General features: G+C 40.7%; 1 protein-coding gene across 7 annotated transcripts in view; it reads left to right on the top strand.

The window, feature by feature from the left end:
- DACH2 (dachshund family transcription factor 2) overlaps positions 1 to 25,457 on the top strand; it is a 247,375-nt gene that overhangs the window by 179,742 nt on the left and 42,176 nt on the right. For all 7 annotated transcript variants that reach the window (XM_021531417.4, XM_021531418.4, XM_085570457.1 and 4 more), the window contains exons 4-7: positions 6,921 to 7,076; positions 10,697 to 10,869; positions 21,618 to 21,753; positions 24,163 to 24,243. In XM_021531417.4, the coding sequence (XP_021387092.1) occupies positions 6,921 to 7,076; positions 10,697 to 10,869; positions 21,618 to 21,753; positions 24,163 to 24,243 (546 nt within the window). The remainder of the gene's footprint in view (positions 1 to 6,920; positions 7,077 to 10,696; positions 10,870 to 21,617; positions 21,754 to 24,162; positions 24,244 to 25,457) is intronic.

Here is a 25,457-nt window from a genome sequence, read left to right as displayed (position 1 = left end):
GATGTATGTTTTATCCTTTCTGGCAGGCAGCCCTGCAAACTGTATTCAAGATCTGAAAGTTAAGCTGTTTTATTTCTGGCTTGTGCATCATCAACAGTAATAAAAACATGACAGACCAGAATTTTGACCTTCTTTCTCTCTGTGAAATGAACGTGTTTCTGAAGGCAGGCTGTAGTCCTGCAGTAGAAAACAGGTTTTTTGTTGATGGTCCTTAACCAGAATAGATGCTGTGTTCTAGTACATCATTCTTATCTTTGTATAGAAAAATAAAACAGTTGTCACACAGTTGTTACTAAAAATGTTAGCAATAAATGTACTTCATGTTCTATAGAAGAAACTGAATAGAGTTTTATAACTTAATATTTAATCCAGTGCAAGAACTAGGAGCTGTCAGAGGAAGACAGCAAATGCCAAATTAACCCTCCCAAAACACACCTTCAAATAACACCAGGTGGTTTTTCACACAGTGCAGGCACAAGTATCTAGCTCTGAGAGGTGTTTGTGAGTACCAGTGCATTTTAGTGATAATTGTTGAAAGAGTTGATGTCTAAATTTCTGTAGATCTGATGTTTTATCTTGTTAAGTGTAATTTTACCGGATGCTGTCATTGTGGAAGTTGAACCACTGAGGTGTGTTTGTTGTTTTGGAGTTCAGCTGGAGGTGCTGGAGGTGATACTGAAGTTTAGTTGATGCAGCCAGTTTGTTCATCCACACTGGCCACAGAAAGCAGTAGAAAACACTTGGGTGTATTTTAGGAGCGTTTTTTTGGGTCCAGTTTGCAGAGATGAATGGCTCTTGTCTGGGTGAGAGGGGGAACAGGTTTGCTGCTGTTCAGGGGCTGGACACCAGCCCTGGCAGTCATGGTGGGATCTTGTTTTGGCTGGAAGGGCAGGGAGGGATGGTCACACCTGCCCAGGTACTGGCACTGAGACTGGCTGGGCTGAGCTTCAGCACCAGGCTCATCCATCAGCACGTGGCAACCTCAGAGCATTTCATTTACCACCTCCTCCTTTCTTTGTTCACTGTACAGGAAGCAGTGGATGGTTTGGGAGGGATGGTTAGGTTCCTAGATAAATATTGCAGCTCTGCTTTTATCATCTCAAAAAGTATCTTCCTGAAATTAATTGTTCTTAATTAAATTGGCATCAAATATTCTGACATATTCCCAGTTACCTTGAATGTCCTGTTTGCTGTGAAATAAACTTTGATTTTGCTGTCATCAAGACTTTTCAAAAAGTTTAGAAATGATATTCAGATTTCAGATGCCTTCTTATTGTGTAATTATCAACAGATTACTTCACCTAAGTCCTGACAGACATATTTTTTAAGTATGACTGACTGATGGACAGATTGGGAATTGCTGAATTAATGGGCACATTTCAAAGCCTTGGCAGGGCTAAGCAGTAATTACATCTGCTGAACCACTTGATAAGTTTTTGGAAGTAGCCCAGTAAAGCCATCACTGGATTTCTTGAGTTTTAATATCTTACCCTACACACTTTCATGGCTTTCTTGTAGGGTACACTCCAAAAGTTGATACAGCCAAATATACACAGCAGATAAATCCATGCATTAAAGCTTTAAATGCATTTCAGATCTGCCATTTAGATTTCCAGATGGTTGTAATGATTTTGCGGGCTGATTAAAAATCTTGTTCCCATTTTTAAAGTTGAGCACTTCATTTGGGAATAATAAGGGACCACAGAAAGTGCCCACACTTGTGTGGCCTCTGTAAATAACATTTTCTACTGCCAATACAGGGAACAGAATTTGGGGTTAAATGGGTAAAAATCCTGACCCAGAGCAGTTTTATGGTTTTCTGACAGGAAGGTGACACTTGACCAGGAATGAGACCTGGGTGGTGTCTTCCTGACCTTCCTGCAGTGAGAATCTCAGTTTTCAACCTAAACTTGTCTTCCTGGAACACTCAAAGGTTGATACCATGAAAATGTTGACAGAAAGTTGTAGGCTGAAATGTTTTTGCAGAAGATATTCTGTGTAGGCCAAGGGACCATTTTTCCCAATTATCAGGGTGAGGCTGGGATATTGGTAAAACAGTCTGGAAACACAGGGCTTAGGAGTGCTGGCAAAAAGGCCTCTGTTATTTTGGGAGTCATGGGGTTCTGTATAATCCAAAAATTTTCAAAGGCCCTGTATGTGCTGGACACTCACAAGAAGTTAGAGGTGAGAAATACTTTGGAATTACCAGTGCTGAAATAGCAATGCATGGAATACTTTTTTTTTTCACAGCTGTTGTTGTGCTTAATATGCCCAACAGGATGAAAAATGTGTTTAAAAATAATTTGAGAATAAAATTGGCCAGTGAAGATGGTATTGCTTTTTACAATTGGAGTTCAATTTTTCAGGAATGTATCACAAGGAAAAGTAAAATGACAGACATAGATTGAAACAGCGTGGTTGTGGAATTCGAAGGTAGCTCTGACAGAGAGGATTTCATTTAGTTCAACCAGACAGATTTAAGGCTGATAAAATGAATTTGAAACCAAATGAAAAGAAACTGTCACCGAATTGAACTGTGATTACTTTCTGGAGATCTTTCAATACCTAAAACCAAGACACTGATTTAATCACTACAGATATGTCTTTACAAAAAAAAACCCCAACAAACGAACAGCAGATTTTGGGGTTTTGTTCTGAAGACTGGAAATGCACAGAGAGGCTTATTGCTAGAAAACTTTTGGCTTTAAGAGCTGCCTTAAAAATTCCTAAAGTTAATAATGGGTGAGTAGCAGCATTTTCAGAAAAACTGAAGCTGAGCTTATTGCTTGAATTTCCTTCAAATAAATACAACAAAACTTAAACAGAGACACTTTGTGATGGAAAATCACCCTCCAGTGGGGCTGTTGGGGGGTCTGTCATTGACAAGCAGGTAAATGTATTGCTTGGCCTGATTTTCCCTGTTTGTTCATGGTACCTTGTGATTTAACTCCTAAATTCACATGATTTCTACTTGGCTGAACATTAATGTAATTCATGCACTGCTAAGTAACTTCTCCCAAATAACCTGTGATAATAACTGGTGAATCCAAGATTTCATTTATTACACAGTAAAAAACTGCCCAGATCCACACGGGGTCCCTCTTTATGTGTGCCCTGCAGTGCATCTCCCTGGATGCTGCAGCCACTCCTGCCTTTCTTTAACCCCACTGTGCTTTCAGCTGCAGCTCTGCAACAGCTTGCAGCACAGCTCTGCTGCTCTGGGCTGGCTGGGGGAGGCAGCCCAGACTTCTTTTCCTTGCCCCTTTCTGCAGGTGTTGGTGAGCAGCCCACGAGCTCTGTGCCTGCACCTGCCCAGCATCAGGAGCTCTGGGGCTGCAGCTCCTTTCTGTCTTTCCCTTTCTTTCTGATGCTGAGAACAGCCTGTGCTGGGACAAGATCGACCACAATGCAAACAAGATAAGGAAAAATCACCTTTCTGTCCTTCAGGTTTCTCTGTTGGAAGGAAGGTCATGTGGGTAGGGGGTAAGAGTGTCAAACATAAAGCTTTTGGTAAAGTGTATAAATGTTGTATTGGCATTTTGATAAATAACTTCTGGGTGCTCTAATAATATTCCTATGACACTCATGTATCAAGTACTCATACTTTAAAATGAAATATTCTTTCTCATATAAAATAAATAAAAAGTTTTATTTCCCTTCATATAAAAGAGGTGGGTCCCGGTGCTATTTCCCATTTTCTCATTTTTCATAGGAGTGTATGTTTATTTTTTCCATATATTTTTCCCTTTATGTTTTATATACCTAACAAAATTACTTAAAACACTTCTCTGCACATACTGTAAGCTCATTATATAAAATACAGAATTGAAAAAAAAATTAAAATCAAAATGTGATATCTTTGCCTTACAGATGGCACCTGTTTGGACAAAAAAATGGAGATGAACAGAAATCTGAAAAATTGTGGTTAAACATGAATTTGAAGCATTAAGAAGGATTCGGTTTTTATGGATGTATTCAGTTCTAATTGTTATGGCAACAAAGAGTTTGAAAATACACATTGATATGTTGCATGTCAGATATGTATTTGCTGATCAAACATGCTGACAACTGTGTTCCCAAATAAGAAAATTGTATGCTCAAAAATAAATACCTTTTTTCAACGCTGCATGGCAATTAAAGGGCTGAGTGTACCAGCACAGGTTTGCACGTCACATACTTGGTTTGTACTGCGAATCTGCTTTAGGCTTGCTGTAAATTTGTATGTAATCTTTTTCTTACCCTATGGGCACAGATACTCCAGGGAAGAATGTAAATTTTCTTTTGAAATGGTTATTTTTCAGCTGTGCAGAAGGACTGTGGTAGGATGGATCTGTGGGGTGGAGAACGGGGCAGGACCACGAGCCCTGACTCGTTTCCAGTTCAGTTTCCTCACTGGTGTAACAGCAGTGAGGAATTCCTAATTCTGCCCCTCAGCTTTCCCACCTGGAGCTGACCACGCTGCCCTTATAAAACACTTCACACCTAAACAGTTCTAGGGAAGAACTGCTCTAATTATTATTTCATTTTTAAGAGGCCTCCTACTACACAGGAAATGCAGTCCAGATGGAGAGATGGAGCTGTTATCTGTGGGATACTGCAGGCTAAGGATGCATTTCATTTAACATCACTTTTATTATACATCCTACACTCGGCTGTATTTTTTTCTTTCTCTAAGGAGAAGTGATAGGGAACATAAGAATACAGGAATGGTCTGTAGAGATAAGTGTATTGCAATTTATTCTTGTGTTGCTGGCACTGAATACTGGAGCAGATTTACAAGTGGAATTTGCAGAGGGGAAAAGTTATTGTTGTCCCCATCTGTAAGGAGAACTGGTCCAATGATTTGGACTGTGTGACACAATTTAAATTCAGTTTCCCCTTCTATTGCAGATTTCCTGGGTTTCCTTAAGCAAGTCACTTTTCTTCACAGGGCAGTTCTCCATCTGTAAATTGGGAATAATGGAATTTTCCTGCAGAATGTGCAGCTGTTGCAGAGCTGGGCTCAGAGAGCTGGGGGGGCTCTGCTGCTGCAGCCTCAGGGCCACGAGGCTCTGCAAGGCAAGAGAAACTTCCAGAATTAACTCAATGAGCTGAGTTTAGAGCATCTGTGCCTAGGGCTGGAACTACCCAGGGCAGAGGAAAACGGGGAGAGGGAAACTTTCAGATGAAGACTCAGTTTTTAATTTTCATTCAGAAATCCCAACAAACTACCTTTGGCCCAATTTTTGTGGCCAGTGCCCTGATATGTGAAATTACAACTTCAAAATGTGTCCGTAAGCAAAAAATTAATGCAAAAGCATGTGTGTTTTTTGAGGAATCTAAATGTTAAATTTGTTGAAAAAGCATATGCAGAATATTAAAACTCACTTGTTAGAATCAAATGCTCGACATTTCCTCCGAAAGTCCATAAATCACACATTTAACTTCTGAAACACACCAAGTAATAGCACCCCAGCTTCACAATATTCAAAGTGAACAACTTCCACACTAAGTAGCAGTCAAATGTTATTTGAAAGAGCTGATATACAGTATATTAAATAACAAAGATGCTGACACAGCCTTGACTGTAGTAGTTCTAATTACTGCACTATGCCATGCTACATTATATCACATGGCATAATTTAGTGTATCTTTCTTTGTCAGTGTATTACTCATCATTTTACAAATTACAACTCTTTTATAGGAAGGTAATTCATACTTGGACATAGTGCTAAAATGATGGAGTGTTTTCCTTTTTTCTCAATCACTGATCTTTCAAACTTTTGCATTTAGCAGTATTAATCATGTTTATTAGCCAAGTGTTGTCATAAAGAATGGAATTTCTCTGTTACTTTCATATTCAATTAAAATGGTTTTTTGCTTGCTGCCTCTATCTGCTGCACTCCAGTAATCTATTTACTTATTCTAATTGAGATTCTTGTTCATAAATTCAAAACAAAATCAATACTGCATTTACATGTTTTTCTAAAAATCTATAATCTAAGTGACTGTGTGGGGTGTACCTGAGAGGGGAGTGATCTTAAAATACCTTTTGGCTCTAGAAATGTTCAGTCTAACATTTTTTCAGGTGTTCTGTTTTGTAAACCAGATGTATTTTGGAATTCACTAACATGGTCTATTTAACCTGATGTTCGAAAGGAATTTATTATTCTAGTGTGTAATACTGAAAAAACTTTAAAATTGCTGCAGAAGACCAGAGCGAGATTTGAGACACCAAGTGCTCAGTTTTCTAGACTTTGTGTTTGTTGTAGACAGTAATTGCTATGCATAATAGATATCTGGACAGAAATTGCTGAATATTGATGATTTCCAAGCACAGCCTGTGCCAGGCTCATTTAACCCACAAAGTGAAGGGTTTCATGTGGGGCATCCCCAGGGTCAGGCTCAGCAGTGGAGGGGGAGCTACTGAAGCTCAAAGATAACCAAGCTTGAGGATAAACTGTAGTAAATCTTGAGGGCTGAATTCCAGCTGGAATGTGGTGACACTGGAGGAAGGGAATGGCCAGATGCCTCCAGGAGTGACACAGGAGCACAGGGGTGGACTCAGATGAATGCCTGGCAGGGACTGGTGGCCTTGTGTCCTGCGATGGCAGGAGAAAGTGACTCAGCCTCTCAGATACTCCCATTCTGATAATTCTTTTAATCATGACTGATGATTGCATCCTCAGACATTTAGCTTTTCCTGTTTCCACAAAGCAATATTTTGAAAGTAGGTGATGCTGAAAGCGTCTAAAAGTTTTTTTTTGCCCAATCCTTCTTTATTAATTTATTTTTTGAAAAAATTCAGGTGCGGGTTCCAGGTGCTGTGCCTGTGCCAGGTGCTCAGCTGTGGTAAGGAGAGTTGGCTCATTGCTAACCAATTGAAATATCTCTGAATAAAGGTGCATGCCACTCATGGTTTGTTTTGCCCTGTTTTGCAGGTGGCAGTGAATCCTCCTGGGACAAAGACAAGCTGCAGTCTCCCATCACGACAGGATCCCAGCACAGCATTGGGCACCCCACGCTGTCAGGGCAGTCCAGCCTTGGGAGTGCACACCCACTCAGCCCCCTCCAGCAGAACCACCTGCTCACCAACAGTATGTACTGGGAAAAAAGAGTGCCTGGAGCCCTGCTGGGAGCTGGGCTTGCCTTTCTTCCCAGCCTCGGGGAGCGGGGAGATGGTGGGAGACATGTGGGTGACAGGAGGGTCAGGCCTTCCACTGCCAGCTGCGCTTGTGTCTCATGTCCAAGCCACCCTCTGCCATCTGTCCAAGTCCAAGTGGCTGTTCCCTCTTGGAATACTCAAATCACTCACCACTGCATTTGGGACTGTCAGTCTTTAAGTGTAATTTCCATGCATGGATTGAAAGGAAAAATAATCATAAAGTTGCTTAAAATTTTAGCTGTATGAAAAAATTCTCTTCGAGTTGGGAATGCTGACCCACCAAATAAAATATGAGAGCAAGGAATAAATGCAAGATGTCCAGTTAAAAGGTCATGCATTGAACCCAGCTATCCAAAATAACTGGAATAAAATGGCACAGGCTGGATTTGGAACTTGGAGCTCCCCAAAAAGCCATCTCTTTTCTTTCCCTTAGGAAGGGAGCAGGTGGGAAGCCATCAGTTCCACTTCTGTGCACCCAGAGAGGGAAGGAAGGGAAGGAAAAAGTGTTCCAAGAGAAATGTTTGGGATTAACATTTTAAAAATTAGTGAGGAGTAAAGTTATTCCTATAGTTGATAGTGGATGAAGAATGAAAAGCTCATTATTTATGAAATCTCGTTGCTTGTTTAAGCTCTTTAATCTCCAAGTTCTCAAAGTTAATTTTTGGTGTTAGTTTTAGGGATGAGTGACATTTCTAGCTACTTACACAATTTTTGGAGTAGTTAGTTAATTCTCCTCTGCCAGGCCCCAGACCTGAGCAAATCAGAGCTATTGAAACAACTCCTACAAAATGAGCCTGCTTTGTTTGTGGGAAAGTGTGGACCTGAGCATTTTGGATTAAGTGTCAGTAGTTAAAAACCACCAGGTCATAGGACTCAAATTCTCTGTCATTTGTCCTTTCAATTTATATTCTTGCATAATTCAATACCTGGATTTCTTTTACACACAGACATATTGTGTTCTTTGCTCTTAAGGATATTTTCCAGTGGATTTTGTAAAGGTCTATAGGCTGTTAAAGGGTTTACTGGATGTCAGACATTATGCCCAATGATTTGCAAGTGCAGGATATATTTTCCTCATAGTCCTCTGAAATGTTTGACGGATTGTGTCTTAAAACTGGTGATGTGCTGTTAAATTCTGTTTGTAGTTTGCATTTAGTTTGCATGTCAATTGGACTTTAAGTAGACATACAACTCAATGTGGCCAGATGGTGTCTGGGAGTTTTGGAACTCTATAGAGGATGAGGAAAGATTATTGGGCTGTTAAGGGAGATCTGGAGGGGAACAAAGGCTTGTGGATGCAGGCACTGGAGGGGATTGTCAGAGTGGTTTGAAGTGAAGAAAGATGTATGTGGGCATTGCTTATTGCCTATCATAATTAATATTGGCATGGATCATCATATAAAATAGAGAGTGAGTCATTAGACATCACAGTTGTTGATCATGATATGCTCATGTTTAACAGGAATAGTGTGGGAGCTGGGAAAATTGCAATTCTGCCTTTCTGGTGGGCACTGTGGTGTTTTTATATCACTGGAGTCAAATTCTGTAGGAATAACATAAGATATGTCAGTCAGTGGTATTTTTTATTGTTAATCCTGTCATACACCAAAATGGTGACTAGCCTTCTCCTTTGCAATAGGTAGGATTAAACCCAAAAGTTGAAAACTTTTTAACAAAAAACAATCTCAATGGCTTGTGGTAATGACTGGTTCTATGTTTGTGTTATTTAATACTTGCACATGAATTTTTTAATGAGGATTTCTAATCTAAATGTCATTTTGAAAAATAATAAGTAATTTTTGTCTGGCAGAATGAGTCCTGATTTTTGGGTTTTTTTCTGAAAAATTAATATTGGATGCCCAATAGTAGCTATCTTCCAGTGGTCCCTCTAAAGAACTTCTGACTGCACAATAATCTAAATAATTTTTTCAATGAATTGGTTTCTTGGTCTTTCTTTCCAGTGCAGTTATTACTAAGTACAAGAAGTAATACACATGCTGAAATGGATATTAATGAAGTATGAGAATCCAATTCTTGCTAGCAGTAACTTCACCTTTTTGGCAATGTCAGGATCTGCAAGTTGATCCAAATAAATTTCATACCTTCTTAAATTGGTTTATATCCATAGCAGAAGACAATTTAAAATGACATTTTGAAAATTAAAACCTCTGGCAACAATTTGAACCTCTCATTACATGTTGCAGTTCACAGACCTTCTGTACAATTGCTCAGTGGTGTCTGTAGTCCAAGGCACAGCCTCCTGGATTAAAAAAATAGGGTATAATAATTTAGTGTGACATTGCTGAGAAGTGGCAATGGGAAGGAGTCTTGGTAGGAGTGTATGATCAGATAAAGTTAGTAATAAATATCCATCAACATTGATATGTTGGAAAACATGCAAATTATATGCATGTTTTGTGGGGCTTTTTCCTTCTTTATTTCTCTTAACTAAAGAGATCACAGAACTGGTGCAGTGGTATATTCATTTTCTGTCTCGCCCCAGCTGTGTGCTCCTCTCCCCAGCACAAGCCAGCCTTTCCTGGGCTGCACAGACAATCATCCCCTGTGCAGCCCAAAAAATGATCAGATTTGCTGCTGTTGGGTTTGAGTGCTGGGTGCTGCAGTGGGATGTGACAATCCTCAGGGTGTCCCAGTGACGTGGATGTTTGCTGGAGCTCACCCTGGGCCGGGGCTGGCTCTGTGTGGTGGAAAAGTCTCTCCTCCATCCCGAGCTTCCAAAGAAAGGCTCAGCAGTCTCTGTTGTTGGTCTCAAGGCAGTTTATTGCAAGTTATCTCAAAGATTTTCTCCTTGGGCTGCTGTGGTTTGCTCACAGCTCAGGCAGAGGCACACACACACCCTGACATCCTCTCTGACCCCGACTGCTTCTTCTCTCCCACCCAGGGCTGCTGCTCTCTTTTATATGGGACATTATGTGTGACATGGTTATACAGTTTTTCCCAATGTCTATTACCTATATTAAATGGTGATTTTCTATCTTTTATATGGTACATTACGTGTTACATGGTTAAAGTTTTTCCCCAATGCCTATTACCTATATTAAATGGTGCTTTTCCACTCTAAACCAATCTGTGAGTGCCAACATCACCAAGAACATGGAGGTAAGGAAGGAGAAAGAGGGAGGACAGGGCAGGCCCAAATCTCTGCATCTTAAAACCTCTGACCCCCATGTACAAAACCAAAACCCCCTGTACAGCACTCAAAAATTCTTCCCTCTACTTTGTGACTACTTCTACTCTAATATCTAAACTTTTGTGATTCTTGTTCTTCCTGCAAGGTTGGTAAATCGTTCTATGGCTCAAACCCAAAATCCCAGCTGTTTCCAGCTGCCTGCCAGGGTCCCAAATGCTTCTGACCTGGGCCCGGAACCTCCAAAAATGTCAGAGGGACATTTTGAGTTCTGACAGATGTTGTGGACCCTCGGGGTGTCCCAGTGACATGGTGGATGGTGTGGGCTCTCAGGGTGTCCCAGTGACATGGTGGGTGTTGTGGACCCTCGGGGTGTCCCAGTGACGTGTCCGTGCTCTCCGCAGGGATAGACCTGCCCTTCATGATGATGCCGCACCCCCTGCTCCCCGTCAGCCTCCCCCCGGCCTCGGTGGCCATGGCCATGAACCAGATGAACCATCTCAACACCATCGCCAACATGGCCGCGGCGGCGCAGATGCACAGCCCCCTCTCCAGGGCAGGGGCCTCCGTCATCAAGGTAAGGCTTCCTCGTGGCTCCTGGAGATTTGGGTGCTTCTCTCAGGAGGAGAAGGACAAGCACGGACAGTGAGCAGTACCCACCACTGCAGCCAAGGAGTTCAGCTGCTCTGGTCTGTCAGTGAGTCTGGCATGTCATTAAAAATGGACACTGATACTACAGGCTAGACTAAGATCTCTGAAAGCTTAATAACTCTCCTAAAATGCTGTTTAAAGTAAAATTTAAGATAAAATGCTGGACGACGTGACAAGAATTCTAGTGCACTGCAAATCCAGTGCAGGTAAATAGCAAAGAAAATAATCATGAGTACCTTAGTGAGTCTGAAGAACAAAACAGGAATTCTAGCAGCGCAAAACCAGAGCAGGTACCTGAGTAAATTACTACAAGTATTTCAGTAAGTAGAGTCTTTGGTAGCCAAACCTGAACTTCCTTCCGGTTGGTTAAAACATGTTTGTATTTTGAAAGGCTTGTTGTAGTCTCTGCCAAGTAGGCTGTTGAGAAAGATTTTTGCCTGTGTGGAGAGCTGCTGTCCTGCAACACACTCAAAAATGCATTAAAACAAGAAATTTTCAAAATAGAAGTGTGTAGGATCAGTGTATGTGAGGGATTGGTATGATGGGATTCTCTAAAACAGTGTGTCCACTTTTTACTGAGCAAAAATTAAAGGTGTTAGCAGTCTGACGTATGTGTGTGTATTTGCATGCACATGTGGGTTTCTTGTTGACAAAGTAAAAGGTTGTCAGCTTTGAAAGTTCATTAGTTTAATCCATTTTTCTTTGGGTTTAAATAGATGAGTCTATAGGGCTATCTGTTTTGGAAAGTAAATGTATTCAATATTTGTGTTCATTTACACTGATGTATCCCCATCACTCTAGAATCTGACTTCTGAGTTGCTTTATTCTTACAGCTCTCACTGATTAGCTGAACTGATTTGCTCTCATATCTTTATTGTAAAACATCTTAATTTTAGTGTGTAATTTTTTTATCATTGAGAAAGTCACTGCTCCCAACACTACAGTCCAGTAGTGAGAATACATTAGTCAGAGTTGTGTTGTACTTCGTTTTGTCACAGACTGGTGCTTCAGGAGATTCTGTTTCTAAGTCAAGCAGGGAAAGGAACTCCTAGTGACCAAGCACGTGTTTATTGTTCATGTCCATGCAGCATCCTCTCAAGGGGGACAGCAAATATCACTTGTCACATCACTGCAGTAAAATTCTACATCCTTTTGTTGTTGAGGTTCTGGAGAGATTTATTTTCCTTCTGATTTGCTTTCTGACCCTAAGCATCTCCAAAATTGCCTCAGGTTGTTTCTCTTTTTTACAGAGAGTTCACTTCCAGATTAGAGCAAATTTTGTTCTTAATGCTTTTTTGTTGGATTCTAGGGAGATTGGAAAATTCAGAGGTGACATTTCCCTTTAGGATCCCTAGTTAGGATTAAGAAGTGTAAAAACTTCTCTCCATCATCAGTGTACTTGCACAATTGTTGGCTGAGTGGAGAAGACACCTCTCTCTGATGCCCAGCTGTATATTAGTTAATGCAACTCATTAAACTGTTAGAAAAATTAGTTGAAATTCCATTAATTTTAAACCTAACCTTTTCCTTAAGTGTTCAGAGACCTCTTGACAAAGCCCTAATTTAAACACAGCAGTAGAATATTTGTAGCAGCAAGTAAACTTGCAGAAGCTTTGATTGTATTCTAAATGTTACCAGTATGTCAACATGAAGATTAAATACTATATTTGTAAACAATGCCAGTCCTTTGTAATTTAAACTGCAGTTTTTGCAAGCAGCTGGGTTTCAGGGTGTTATTTAGTAGACCCTTGCTGATGTGAGTTACTTATTTACAGCAATTTTTTCCCCAACACCTGCACCAGAGGAGACACAATATCTCCACAGCAGCACGAGGTCTGGGCAGGGCTCTGGTGGGAATTATTTCCTCTCATGTTGCAGAGGAAAATGCACCAGTAGCCAACATGACAGAGGCAGAGTGGGAGTCCTTTGCTGTGTTACTCTCACCTGTCAAGTGGTGCTGCATCTTTCTCTAGTTTGGCCTGAGTGCTGGAAGTGTAGATGAATTTTATTACACTGTGAGGCTCCTTTTGTCCTTTCCTTGCCCTATGTACAATCATCCAGCACAGAATGATGACCAGTTAACATGAAACTCTTTTACAAAATGAAACGTAAAAAAAAAAAAAGAAAAGCATTGCTGCTCCTGCTGTTAGTAATACTTTTATTATAGGACATTATTTAAGTGCATTTAATAAGTACAAAATATAGCTAGTTTTCAACAGAATGCAATCCCAGCATCATGTTTTTACTTAAAATGGGAGAAATGAATGGAATATATTGAGTGTGTGTCTGTTTCCATAGTCTGATGACTAAAATACCACTTGGCCTGTTTTCTATAGGTGTGAGAATCAGCTGCTTTATAAGGTTTTGAATGAAGTCATTATGCTTTTTATATCACGTTTGCCATTTAGAAATAAGCTGTTCTACCAAGATATGCATGATCAGCAAAGTTAACATTTAGTGCTCCAGAAAGAAATGTCATAACTATGAAACTTGATTTCTGCCTGACAGGAACACCATAAATTAGGGAGGCACAATGGTCAGGCTCACAAAACCTTCTTAGCCATCTCTAACATGATGTGATGTGATTATAGCAGCACCAGCAGCACTGTGGCTGCAGGCCTGGCAGTGCCCTGTGATAAATCCAGCCTTACAGGGATTTACTGCACATCTGAAGAAGCTTGCTGGGTTTGAAACTTGGCTCAAGTGGCTCAGAAGAATCTCTGTTATTGAGGGTCTCATATGGCCAAAGCAAAATTTGACAGGGACACTGAGTTCACCACCTTCTCTTATCCCTCCTGCATCCAGTTCTTGTTATTTCTTTGTTTTCAGAGCTGTTCTTCAGCTGGGTCTGCTCTGCAATTCAGGAATGGCCTGGATGTCAAATAAGCATCAGTCTGGGGTGGAATTTGGCTAAGTACACTTGAGTTACAGTTTGGGCTAGAAAGAGGATGCTGCTCAGTGGATGCTCAAGGCCAGGTTGGGTGGAGCACTCATGGAAGGTGTCCTTGCACCTGGCAGGGCTGGAATGAGGTGATCTTTAAGGTCCTTCCATCCCAAATCAGCTTGTGAGTCTATGAATAAATGTAGCAGTTTACTGTCACACAATAATTTTGTTCCTGAAACTCCGAAAAACCTACTCAGTGGCAATATTTTCAAAAGGAAAGTTGGGATGAGCAGAAAAGTGAGAGGATTTTTCACTGAAGGTTTTGAAACATTCAGCTCCAGAGAGCATGATGTGAAGATTTTTATTTTACAGTGCACCTGTAACAAATATGATCTTACATGGCTAAAAACAGTGTTTTACACAATTCCAGCCAAAAGCAGGGAGAGGGCAGGGGAGAGGTTTGGGGTTAGGAAGGTGAAGGGAAGAGAAGGCTGGCAAGAGCCAAGTCTGGAGCTGTGACTGTCCTTGATGTGCTTGGGAACAGGCTGCTGGGAAATACTGAAATACCGGGTTAGGCTGAGCTTGAAATTCTGGGAACCAAACCCAAACCAGGGTCTTAAGATGCTCCCTTTGTGTTAGATATGCAAAGAGTACTGAGAGTAATGAGGCAAAACTTCATGCCAGAGATCTGAGACTCATCTCCCGAATTTCCCCTGCTTCTTATTTTACTTACCTAACATATTTTGCACCCTGCTTCCTCCTCTTTCTCATGTCTCACCCTCTTCCTCCTCGTGCTCCCTCCTTTTCCTTCTGGCAAACAGCCTCTTTGGAGCTGCTGAGGGATGTGCTTCTCCCGAGTAGGAGTAGTTCTGAAAATTGGTTTCCTGCTGTCCATTTTTCTTTTGTTGTCATCCCCTCATGCTTGCTTTATTCCTGCTTATCTTTCTTGCTCTCATTGAGGTCCCAGTTAGGAACAAATGGTGCTTTTGTTGAGTGCAAATGGGAAATACAGAAAAAAACCCAAAAAAAGTAATTTAAATGCTTTTAAAAGTACAGCGTTTTAATTTTCATATTTTGTAATTCCTTGAGAATTTCACCCCAATGCACTTTAGAAACTAATCTGATAAACTAAGCAAAGCATTATTTGTACAGTGGGATCTAAACATGCAGTAGAGATTCCTGAATCTCCTTCTGTTTGAGTTCTGTTTTTCTCCTGATTTTGTGGGATTGTTAAAGCATTTGTAAAGGGTGTATATGACATGATTTTAAATTCCCTGAAGAGAGTACAGATGGGCTGTGTAATTATTGCTGAGAGGTGCTATTTTTCTGTGTGCTCTACAACTCACATTCATAATATTTACCTGACAGCCAGAAAAATGTGGCCATCTCAGAATGCTCTGAAACACTTCTTCTCACAATAGAAACATTTCCCATTACAGAATTTCTAACGTCAGTAATTTCATATCTCTCTGTGCATTCAATCCATTATGAATTGTTTTCAGAATATGGCAACATTTATAAAATAAAACTTCTCTATAATGTATGTGATTTTTCATATTGTTGGATTTACTCTGTCCTGTTCCATAACAGTTTATTGCTGGATGGGATATGTTGGAGGAGTGACACGAGAAACACAGGAGTTTGTTTGCTTCTTAGAAGGTTAATTTTTGTGGCTGTATTTGAGGTGAAGGAGGAGTGTGCAGGTTTGTATCTCTTTATTCACTGATTCAGAGAAATTACTCTGCTGGGAGATGTTCAGATCCTTTCAAATTGCATTAAATACTCTTCTCATCTCCTCCTTTGGAGGGAGGCTGTCCCTCTCCCTGCAGTGCCAAGAGCACCTGGCTCCTTACCACCCTCACTGAGAGGTTTTAACCATTGAAAACTTACTTAAACTTCCAAGTAGAAAAAAAAAATTCAATCAGAAACATCTCTTTTTGCAGAGCTTGCAAGGGAAAATTGTTAGGCCAAGCACATCTAAGCTCTTAGTTCTGGCTCAGATCTTTTTAGTATTAGCTTAGTCATTTGCATTTGTCCTTAATAACTGATATGGCTCTAACAGAGATGAGGTAGAGCATTTTCATCATTAGTCCTGGGAGTGCCTTTCCTCCCTTCCATGGCAGCACAGGGTGACACAGTTCAGGAGAGGGGCACAAGTACCAAGTTTCCACCGTGAGATCCTTTCCAGCTTCAGGCACTCTTGTGCTCTCAGACTGAAAGTAAAACATCAAGATCTTAATCCAGGAGTGAAGGTTTCCATGGCTGTCCCAGTGACTGCTAATTTAAGAAATGGGGAAGAAGGCAGCTCCTGTTTGGCTGTTTCCCAACACCATCTGATTAGCTGCACTTCTCTGTTTGGCTGAGCAGCTGGCAATTAATGGATTGATAGGAAGTAGTCACAAGGTAATGGAATTAGAGAGTGAACATCTGGTATTAAAATCAGTAAATGTAGGAGTTTTTTTATGATTTCTTAAATTCTGTGAGAAAATAATTGCCAGTTGACTGCAACTGAAACAACTATATGTACACAGTGGAAAAAAAAGTGCATTTTAAATGGCAAAGTACATATTTTAGGCGAATGACTTCCCTATACACTGCAAAAGATGAATGGGATCCAGCTGGCTTTCAGACACACAGATCCTATCTTGGTTTTTAGACCAGCTGTTTACCTTGTTCATCTCCAGTACCTACAGCAATCACAGGTACTATAAGTAGCTCAGAAGACCAACAAGTCACTCCCAGTCTTTGTGTGTGCTCATTTCCAGAGCGGAATGACTCAAAATCCAAACCAAACTGCTCTTCTCTAGCCCAGAAATGGCTGTGACCATCCTAGTTCTTGTTGGCACCAGTTCAGGTGTAGCACAGCTTCTGCTTCCTGTGGCAGGGGTATTCTTTTCCTTGGAAAAGCCTAAACTGAGTAGTGCATCAGTTAAGGATTGTAAACTTGTGAGCAGCATTAAAAATATGATGGGTGTTAGGATTCAAACAGCATTAGTATCAAGTAAGGTCAATTGGAAAGAAATGCATCTTATTATTAACTAAAAAAAGGAAGTGTTAGCAATTCAATTCTTTGCTGACTGGAATTGTGAATTGTGTTAACTTTTCTTGTTCCTCTCACTTGCTGAGGATGGGATTCAGCCAGGGAGTGGGGAGCAGAGGTAGCTCAGCAGGGAATTAGAGTGTCAGATTCTGCCTGCCCATCCTGTCTTCACAGACCCCTCCAGGGAGTCTGGCTCTGGTTTCTAGAATTCTTATTTTATTTCTGTGTAGTCCATTTTGAGAATATGAATGGAGGAGATATGGCAACCACTGGGAGGTTGAGGTGTGGCATAATGAAGATCCCAGTGTGCAAGTTAATGATGGGATTTTTTTCTGCCAAAGCCCATGAACTCTTGTTTTTCCATCATGGTTAACATCAGCTTGAAGTCTTTCTTACAGCTCTCGAAAACTCAAATCTAAGCCTAAACCAAATAGAATCTCCATTTTACCTTCCTTTCCATTTCATTAGATAGGGTGAATTCCAGCCACTGCAGGGCCCTGTAGAGTAGAGCAGCAGCACCTCAATTAAATATGAAATAGAAAGATAAATGTGTGAATAAAACATTGAAGACTCAGACAAACTTTCAAAACCTGCTTGTCAGCAGTGAAATGCCACTAAATCCTCTAGGAACTCATTAATAGATTAACATTTGGAAGAGTAATTACAACTAAATTACAACTAAGAATAAAGAAAAATAAAATGGAAAATCCAGCAGCATCATTTCTCCAAACTCTTGGCATAAAAGGAAGATCAATACTATAAAAAAAGGAGAGGTAAGGAATTAAGGTCAAGATGATTATGTCAAAAATAGGTAAGCTGTTCATATATATTTCAAATAAAACTACTGTATAGTATTTGCTATTATTGGTGTGGACTACTCCCTCACAGGGATATTGAGCTGAAATCAAGGATCTGTCTGGAAATTGGGTGAGTTCATGACTTCAGTGCCATTAAGCTAAATCACAACTAAAATCAACAATGTCAAGCTTTGTAGTTGCATTTTCTGAGGCAGAGAAGGACACTGATTTTTAGTGAGACAAATATATTACCCTTCAAGAGGATTAAATACTGGAAAAGTCCTTTTTGAGAATTTATGTTACAGCTCTGTAAAGGAAGGAGAAAAGATGAGATAAAGTAGGTGCTGTAGGTAGATAAATAGGTGAGATATTGAGAAATATTTTCATTTTTCATAAAATTCTCACAATCTGTAGAACCCTTATGTATAATTCATTCAATTATAACCTAGAATATTAGTCTTGCAAATTTATGAATAAGAATAAATATAAATGGGGAAAATATTACTTTATTTAGGAATAATTCTTTATTACTGTGAGTTTACCTAGTGTGTGACCAGGCTGCCCTGCAGGGTGTAGGGGAACAGAGCCATTTTCAAGAGGAAAAAAATTATGAAAATTAACAAGGTTGTAAAATGCATAGATGACAAATCAAATGAAGTCATCAGTGTGTAAAACAAAATGTTAAGATTTTAGATTTGCAATTTTCCTATTTAAATGCCCTCATTGATTTGTTACAAATACTGTTAACCCTGTGTTTGGAAAATGGTGAGGACATTATCACTTGTGTTCTCATTTGTAATAAAATAGATTAACTTGCTGTGAAATTTTAACTAGGCTGAGACACAACAGTAGCTACCTAATGAACCAGAGCACATTGCTGCTAAGTAGCTAAATAGATGCATACTGATTACAGGACTGAAAAATGGATCTGTTTACCAGCAAAAGAAGAGTCTGCTATAGCATTATTCATTATAGGAGGGGAAAATCAGTATATTTCCACATAAACATTTAGAAATTGACAATTTCTTGATGCATATGCAGCCTCACAATGTGAACCTCCACCCTCATTTGGAGCATATCTGATACAGAGGGAATTTCAGCTCCTTTTTGCTTACAGGGAAAGCTCTGCATTCCCTGTGCCTGTACACTGTGTAACTGGTAAGATATTAGATCAACTAATAGTCAACTAATTCTCTTAGAAAGTGACTCACTGTGTGATTAAGAAGGACATTATTATTTGACACTTCTACTTCTGCCTGAAGATTTCAAACCCAGACCCTGAGTCTGAAGGCAAATTACTCCAAGCAGAGATTATTTCACAGTGAGAGACAATGGGAAATGCAGTTACCAGAAGGAGCTGGAATACTTTGCTTTTCCAAATCATCAGCTTTTGAATTACTCAAATAACTCCCATTTAAGATGACATATATGGCTGTTTGTGTGATATCTAAGTGTTAATTCCTAGTCATATTTGTTCATAGGGTTTTTTGCAGAACAGTTGGCATGTCCTCTCCTTGGCTATTCATTTTCATGGTTGCAGTAGACAATGAAATTTACTTAAACTATGCACTCTTCTGTAAAATTAATCATTTCAAAATGATATCTTAATTGTAAATTGAGTGCTCTTTGTGGTTAAAAGAGAGGAAATAGTGCCAAAGAGGACTGTTAAAACTGAAATCCATGCAAATGAAATTGCAGTCAAATTTGTAACCTGTTAGCAGGAACCTATTTGGAAGCTATTATTTGCACAAAAGTAAAAAACACACAGGATTTATCCACTCAGGATTTCATATGTATGGTTTGTTATTTAGGACAGTACTTTCTGGGGTAAGAATGTGATTTTAAAAGCAACTCAGTAAGAGCACATCCACAAAGTCCCAGCTCCCTTCTACTCATCCGTTCATCTCTGCAGCCTCCAAACCCTCTCTTTTGGAGGCCAAAAGGAAGAAAACACAGGAGACTTTAAGATTAGTGACTTGGACCTTTTTTTCCTCCCACAGAATTTGAAAAATCATTTGGATAAAACAGTTCAGTTTTCAAAATTATAAAAACATGTGACTCAATATAATAGACTCATATCTGTTAAATATAAGCATTAAAAGTCTCCCGTTCAGATCTGTTAGTTACTGTACATTCATTAAATAACAGATAATTAGTGAAACTGATCCATTGAGGATTAACAGCTATGTAATAGATACACATCTGTTACATGGTTTTGGGGCTGGCTTGTTATTTAATGTACAATAACAATCCTATTAAAACCAGGTCCGGTGCCACGTTCTCAGCTGGTGTGGTTGGAGTAGGGAAATGTCATCCCATGCTCTGAGGAGGATCCAATCTCCTGTTTCCTTTGCACAACTCTCAGAAGTACCTGAAAATACAAAGATGAGTGTGGCTTGGAGGGATGGTTTTAATGGGTAACAGAATATTCTTGTTGATCCAGCTGGCAGTGTAATTAATGAATTGCCCTGATACATCCAAACAGCAGCTTTTGTTTCAGGAATTTATAATGGAGAAAATTCTAGGAACCACCGTGTGCTTCTTAAATCTGCATTACTGATTCGGGCTTCCACCTTGATAACTGCATAAAAACTTCAGATGCTACTGAGTTTATTTTACAGAGCGCACAGTAAATTGCTACCAAGGAGCCAGATTGACTATTCCTAATGAAACATCTTCGGAATAGATTAGAAAGGAGGAAAGATTGCAAAATTCCTTTGAGACAACTTTCCCAGATGAACTGTAATTGTGATTTTTAGTGAGCTGGAGGCAAGAGAATATCTTTTTTTAAAAAAAAGGAAGTTAGATTCCAGTTCTGAGTTTGCACAGGAAGCAGCTGATTGCCAGGAATGAGGGCAACTCTAGAGTTTCAGTTTCTGTAGTTCTGTAAATTCAACATTTTTTCTCATTGATGTCTCCCCCTTGGAATTACAACTTCAAGGACTTGCATAGATGTTTTAAAACAGAGGAGGCACTTTAGAAGAAAAATACTTTGGAGTAGCTCAGGCCCTGATTGTCCCTTTTGGAAGATTCTAATTTTCTATTGGTTCTGGGAATAGGAATGAAGGGCACTGAATTTTTTAATTAAAAGAGTGTGTGTGTGAAAACAATGGGTTGAAAGTATCTCAAGTGGTCTCACAATCTCTTGTCTTAAGGATGAATTTTTACTTATGCCTTGTTTGTCTGACCTGCTCCTAAAGACTTTTACTGATGGCATCTTCAGGCAATTTGCAAGTATAGATACACAGAAATACAGAATTTAATTTTGCCTCTTTTTTGTTATTTTTTACATTTTTTCCCTCCTTAACTCAAGTGCTATATATATTTAAATTTGAGGTTAGTATCAAAGTTTCTTGTGCAAATATAAATGTGACTTTTTGCAAGAAGACTCTTGTTTTGGTTACCACTGGTGCTTTTCATGCAAGAGGGAAGTTCTTACCAGAGCCACGGCATTTATCCTTTATTCAGGTGCTACCCTGAGAAGATACTGATGTAATTTATTCAGGTACAAATTCTAGTTACAAATTCACAAGTACAGGTTCTGATTACAAATTTGACTGCATTTAGTGACAGTTCAGTCCAACTTTGAATTGTTTATTTGAAATGTGACTCATATATGGCAGTCTTACTACCTGTAGATTAAAAGTAGTTTGTGAAAGCAACATGAAAGAATATTCTATATGTTCCTACGTGTGAAAAACTTAGAACATAAAAAGTTGCCAACAAGAAAAAGGTGGCAAATGATCAGCTAAGCTCAGACCTGTTGCTTGTAGAAGCCTGTGTTGGTTTTGGCTGTAGATGACTCCACTGCTCGTAGACACGAGTTCTGTTCTCTGTTTACCTCAGAAACACCATTTGTTGCCATTACTTTTACGCCAGCCTCACTTTTTTAGTTTGCACCTCGGCGAAGCCCGCGGATGAGAGGGCCCAGCCTTGCTTTCTTCTGTTCGCAGGAGAGGATCCAGGACAGCCCTTCGCCGGCGCCGTCCCTGGAGGACAGCCAGCGGCCCGGCAGCCACGCGTCCTCCCACCCCAGCAGCAGCGTGTCCAGCTCCCCGTCCCAGCTGGACAACACCCCCGACAGGATCGGTCAGTGCCGCTCGCTCCCCGCGACCCCTCTCTGCTGGGAACGCCAGGGGTGACGCCAGGGGTGACGCCAGGGGTGACACCAGGGGTGACGCCAGGGGTGACACCAGGCGTGACACCAAGGGTGACGCCAGGGGTGACGCCAGGGGTGACGCCAGGGGTGACACCAGGGGTGACACCAGGCGTGATGCCAGGGGTGACACCAGGCGTGACGCCAGGGGTGACACCAGGGGTGACACCAGGGGTGACACCAGGCGTGACGCCAGGGGTGACACCAGGGGTGACACCAGGGGTGACACCAGGGGTGACACCAGGCGTGACGCCAGGGGTGACTCCAGGCGTGACGCCAGGGGTGACGCCAGGGGTGACACCAGGGGTGACGCCAGGGGTGACACCAGGCGTGACGCCAGGGGTGACACCAGGGGTGACGCCAGGGGTGACGCCAGGGGTGACACCAGGGGTGACACCAGGCGTGACGCCAGGGGTGACACCAGGGGTGACACCAGGCGTGACACCAGGCTCCTCACAGAGCAGGAGCGCTGGGCAGGACAGAACACACGTCCAACCAATGTGGTTGATGCAACGTTCTCCTATTATTAGTGAGAAGATGGCAGTTTATGTGCACTTCCACATAGTTTACGGTTTACAAAGGCACTCTCGTTGGCAAGCCCACATTGTTTACCTTTGCCTTAAGGTGGTCAGGCTTTTCACACTGCAGCTCTACCCTAATTCACACTCAGATCGCTCATTACTTTGTAGTCAATTTAACATAATTTCTAACTGCGCCACAACTGAATTCTTACTGCATCAAAGGCTCCGAGGCCCCACCAAGGCCAAGTCTGAGGGGTGGCTCAATTCTCACTCCAGACATAAATCCTGCCCTCTCTCTCTCAGAAATCCTGCAAGAGTGGGGAAGCGCTCGCTTGTTATGAAATAGCGCGTTAGGTTCACCCCGGTGGGTTTTTCATTAAGTTCATTTCTCTGCACAGCCCAGCCCCTCCTCTAGAGTTCTCCCTGTGCCAGTATTCCCTGCACAGAGGGATCGCCTCAAACCCTTCCCTGGTCCAGCCATCCCCCTCGGCGTGCTCGGGTAGGGAAGTGCTGCTCAAGGCACCTGCCGTTGAAAAACAGCAAGGTATCTTTTTCCTCACATGTGTGTGAGGAAAGTCACAGATTATATGATGACTTTTTTTTGTTCCAAAAACCTCCTTGTGCCCACACATTCCTTCATCACCCCAAAGCTGAGGCCTTTCTGGCTTTTTTGGTCTCTCCACCCCAGCTTTCACAGCCTGTGCACTATCGATTAAAATGCTAATTCTGTCTAGAGGAAGTTTAGATCCTATTCTTGGTGCTTCCAAGAGGGATCTAGGGCAAGTCAATTAGCATCTCCTCACGTCAGTGTGTGTCAACACTGCTGTCTCCTCATGGCCTGGAGCCCGTGCAGGCTTTGCTGAGCCAGATTTAAACCACAAAAGCCATGCACTCCGGGTGAGTCACTGGAGAATTCCCTGCCATGCGCAACCTACTCCTGGAATTTTGCAGTTCTGACCCTGGTCCTTGCAGCAACACCACAGCACTGCCCAGCACAGTGGATAGAACCCGGATTCTTTGCCCAAAACTGTGCAAACACAGGGCAGAGATTCCCCTCATCTTTTTCCTGTGTGAAATAAGTCTGGAAATACACAGGACAAGAAACTTTTCCTGTAGCAGCAGTGAAAAGAACTGTTGATGTCTCTATGTAGAGATCTAATGTAAAAATATGCATAAATAATTTTCATTTTTCATGACTTTTGCTTTTGAAATGGTAAAAAAAAGCTCTCCCTAAAACATAGTGATGAAGTTTGTAACAAGTGTCCTCCCTGGAATAACTGTGAAGTCTGTCATTGGTGGATTGTGGCAAAGGAAATGATTTAATCAAATAAGAACAAGGAAAGAGGCATCCTGAAGTCATAAACTGCACAGGTCTCACTGAGCTTGCAGGTGTTAAGTAAAGAATTTCCTTCAGCACTGAAATGTTGGAGGGTGTTTTGCTGTCACCAGTCAGTTTGGGTTATGATCTGGCAATCTGTGGTTTTCATTAAGCTTACTGCTTTATAGATAATTACTAATACTTAAATCCTTAAATGTATTTTTCCCCAAAATGGTTTTTGTGAAGTACTTTTCCCATTACTTAATAATTTTGAACTTTTCATAAGAAATTACATTTATCTCAGTAGTAATTTGTGTTCTGTCTTGGTAGCCTTGTCTAATAAACTTGAGCAGATTAGCTTTTACTGCCTATTTTATTTGGCTATAAGAGTTAAAATACCAAAATATCAACCAAGAGTAAATATAATTTAATATTTTCTTTTCTTTTAAATTTTTTTTACCGACAGTGTTATATAACTGTGCCCTATGATTTTTTTTTTTTAGCCATGCTGACCAACAGCAGGGAAGGAGAACTCATTGACCAAGAAACTGGGACCAGCCTAAAAAAAATACAAAAGGAGAAAGGTAAAACCACAGACTGTTTTCATCTCAGGCATTTAATTGCACTTATTATGTGTTTTATTCCTTTTTCTCATGTTCTGCATATGTAATGACATTATATTACTAATTTAAGAGAACTAAGTGCTTAATTGCAATGAATAATGTATCCGGTGAACTCACATGGAAGTGTAAGCAATGAGAACTTTGCTTCTCTCTGTTTATATAGCATGAAGGTAATATTTTGCAGATCTTTTGGCTCAATTATTTATGAAGTTCCAAGCAAATATTTGATCAGTCATGTGGTATTGTTTGTTTGCCTTCAGGGGACGTGTGTACAGACTGCTCTGATGCTGTGGGTGAACAATTTCATTTCATATTGTCTCACCAGTGAGGGGCAGCAAGGGAAGAGGTGATGTTTGGCTTGGGGGGGACTCTCCTGTAGGCAGGGAAGGGCTTCCATTGCTGGGCTCTCCTTGTGGAGATACTCAGGGATTTATTCTGGGAAAATACTGCAAAGAGATGTTGAGGAGAATAGTGAAGTTTTAGAGGGAAAAATATGTGAAGGGAAAGAAGGAGGAGACAACATAAGCTAAATATACTTGTAAGTCTACTGAGAATATTCATATTTATCATCATAAATGAAAGCACAAACTGATTTTTATTTTGCTTGAGGTGATTTTCATGCATTTTCAGAGAAAACGAAAAGGCAGGCATAGACAATTTTATGCGCGACTCAGAAGAGAATTTGGAGCCAGTGGTTCCAGAGTTATATGAAATAATTTGAGCAGTGTCAGGGTTTTGTACAATCCTTAGAGGTCGACTAATCCAGTCATGGGTAGGAAGAGCCTGAAACTTCCTCCTTCCTCTGTTCTCAACTCTCCTTGAAGACAGAAGCTGTTTTCTATTCACTGGTTTTTCTGGACATTTAAGCACTTTCCTCATGAACCCCAAAAGAGCCCTTCTCTGCCATTCTGAGGTCATTTTCTGTCTGGATCATCCTGCTTAAATCCTTTCCTCTTGATTCCTATTGACATTTACAGAAAGTTACCAGCCATGCCTTCACTCCTAACTTTTAAGAATTACATTTCTGTAGTAATTGCATGGCGAGTATTTAATCTAAGCCTGAAAGTGTAGTTGATTTTAATGCTGCTGAACCCTGCATGGTTTCTTGCCACATGTTCAGTCATTTTTCAGTGAAACAATTCAGTGTCCTGTGGGGTTCAAAGATGCAAATCATG

Source organism: Lonchura striata, chromosome 4A (assembly GCF_050655825.1).
Source record: "Lonchura striata isolate lonStrDom1 chromosome 4A, ASM5065582v1, whole genome shotgun sequence".
Lineage (NCBI taxonomy): Eukaryota > Metazoa > Chordata > Aves > Passeriformes > Estrildidae > Lonchura > Lonchura striata.
The sequence above is the reverse complement of the archived record's forward strand: the minus strand, read 5'-3'. Positions and strand labels throughout refer to the sequence as shown.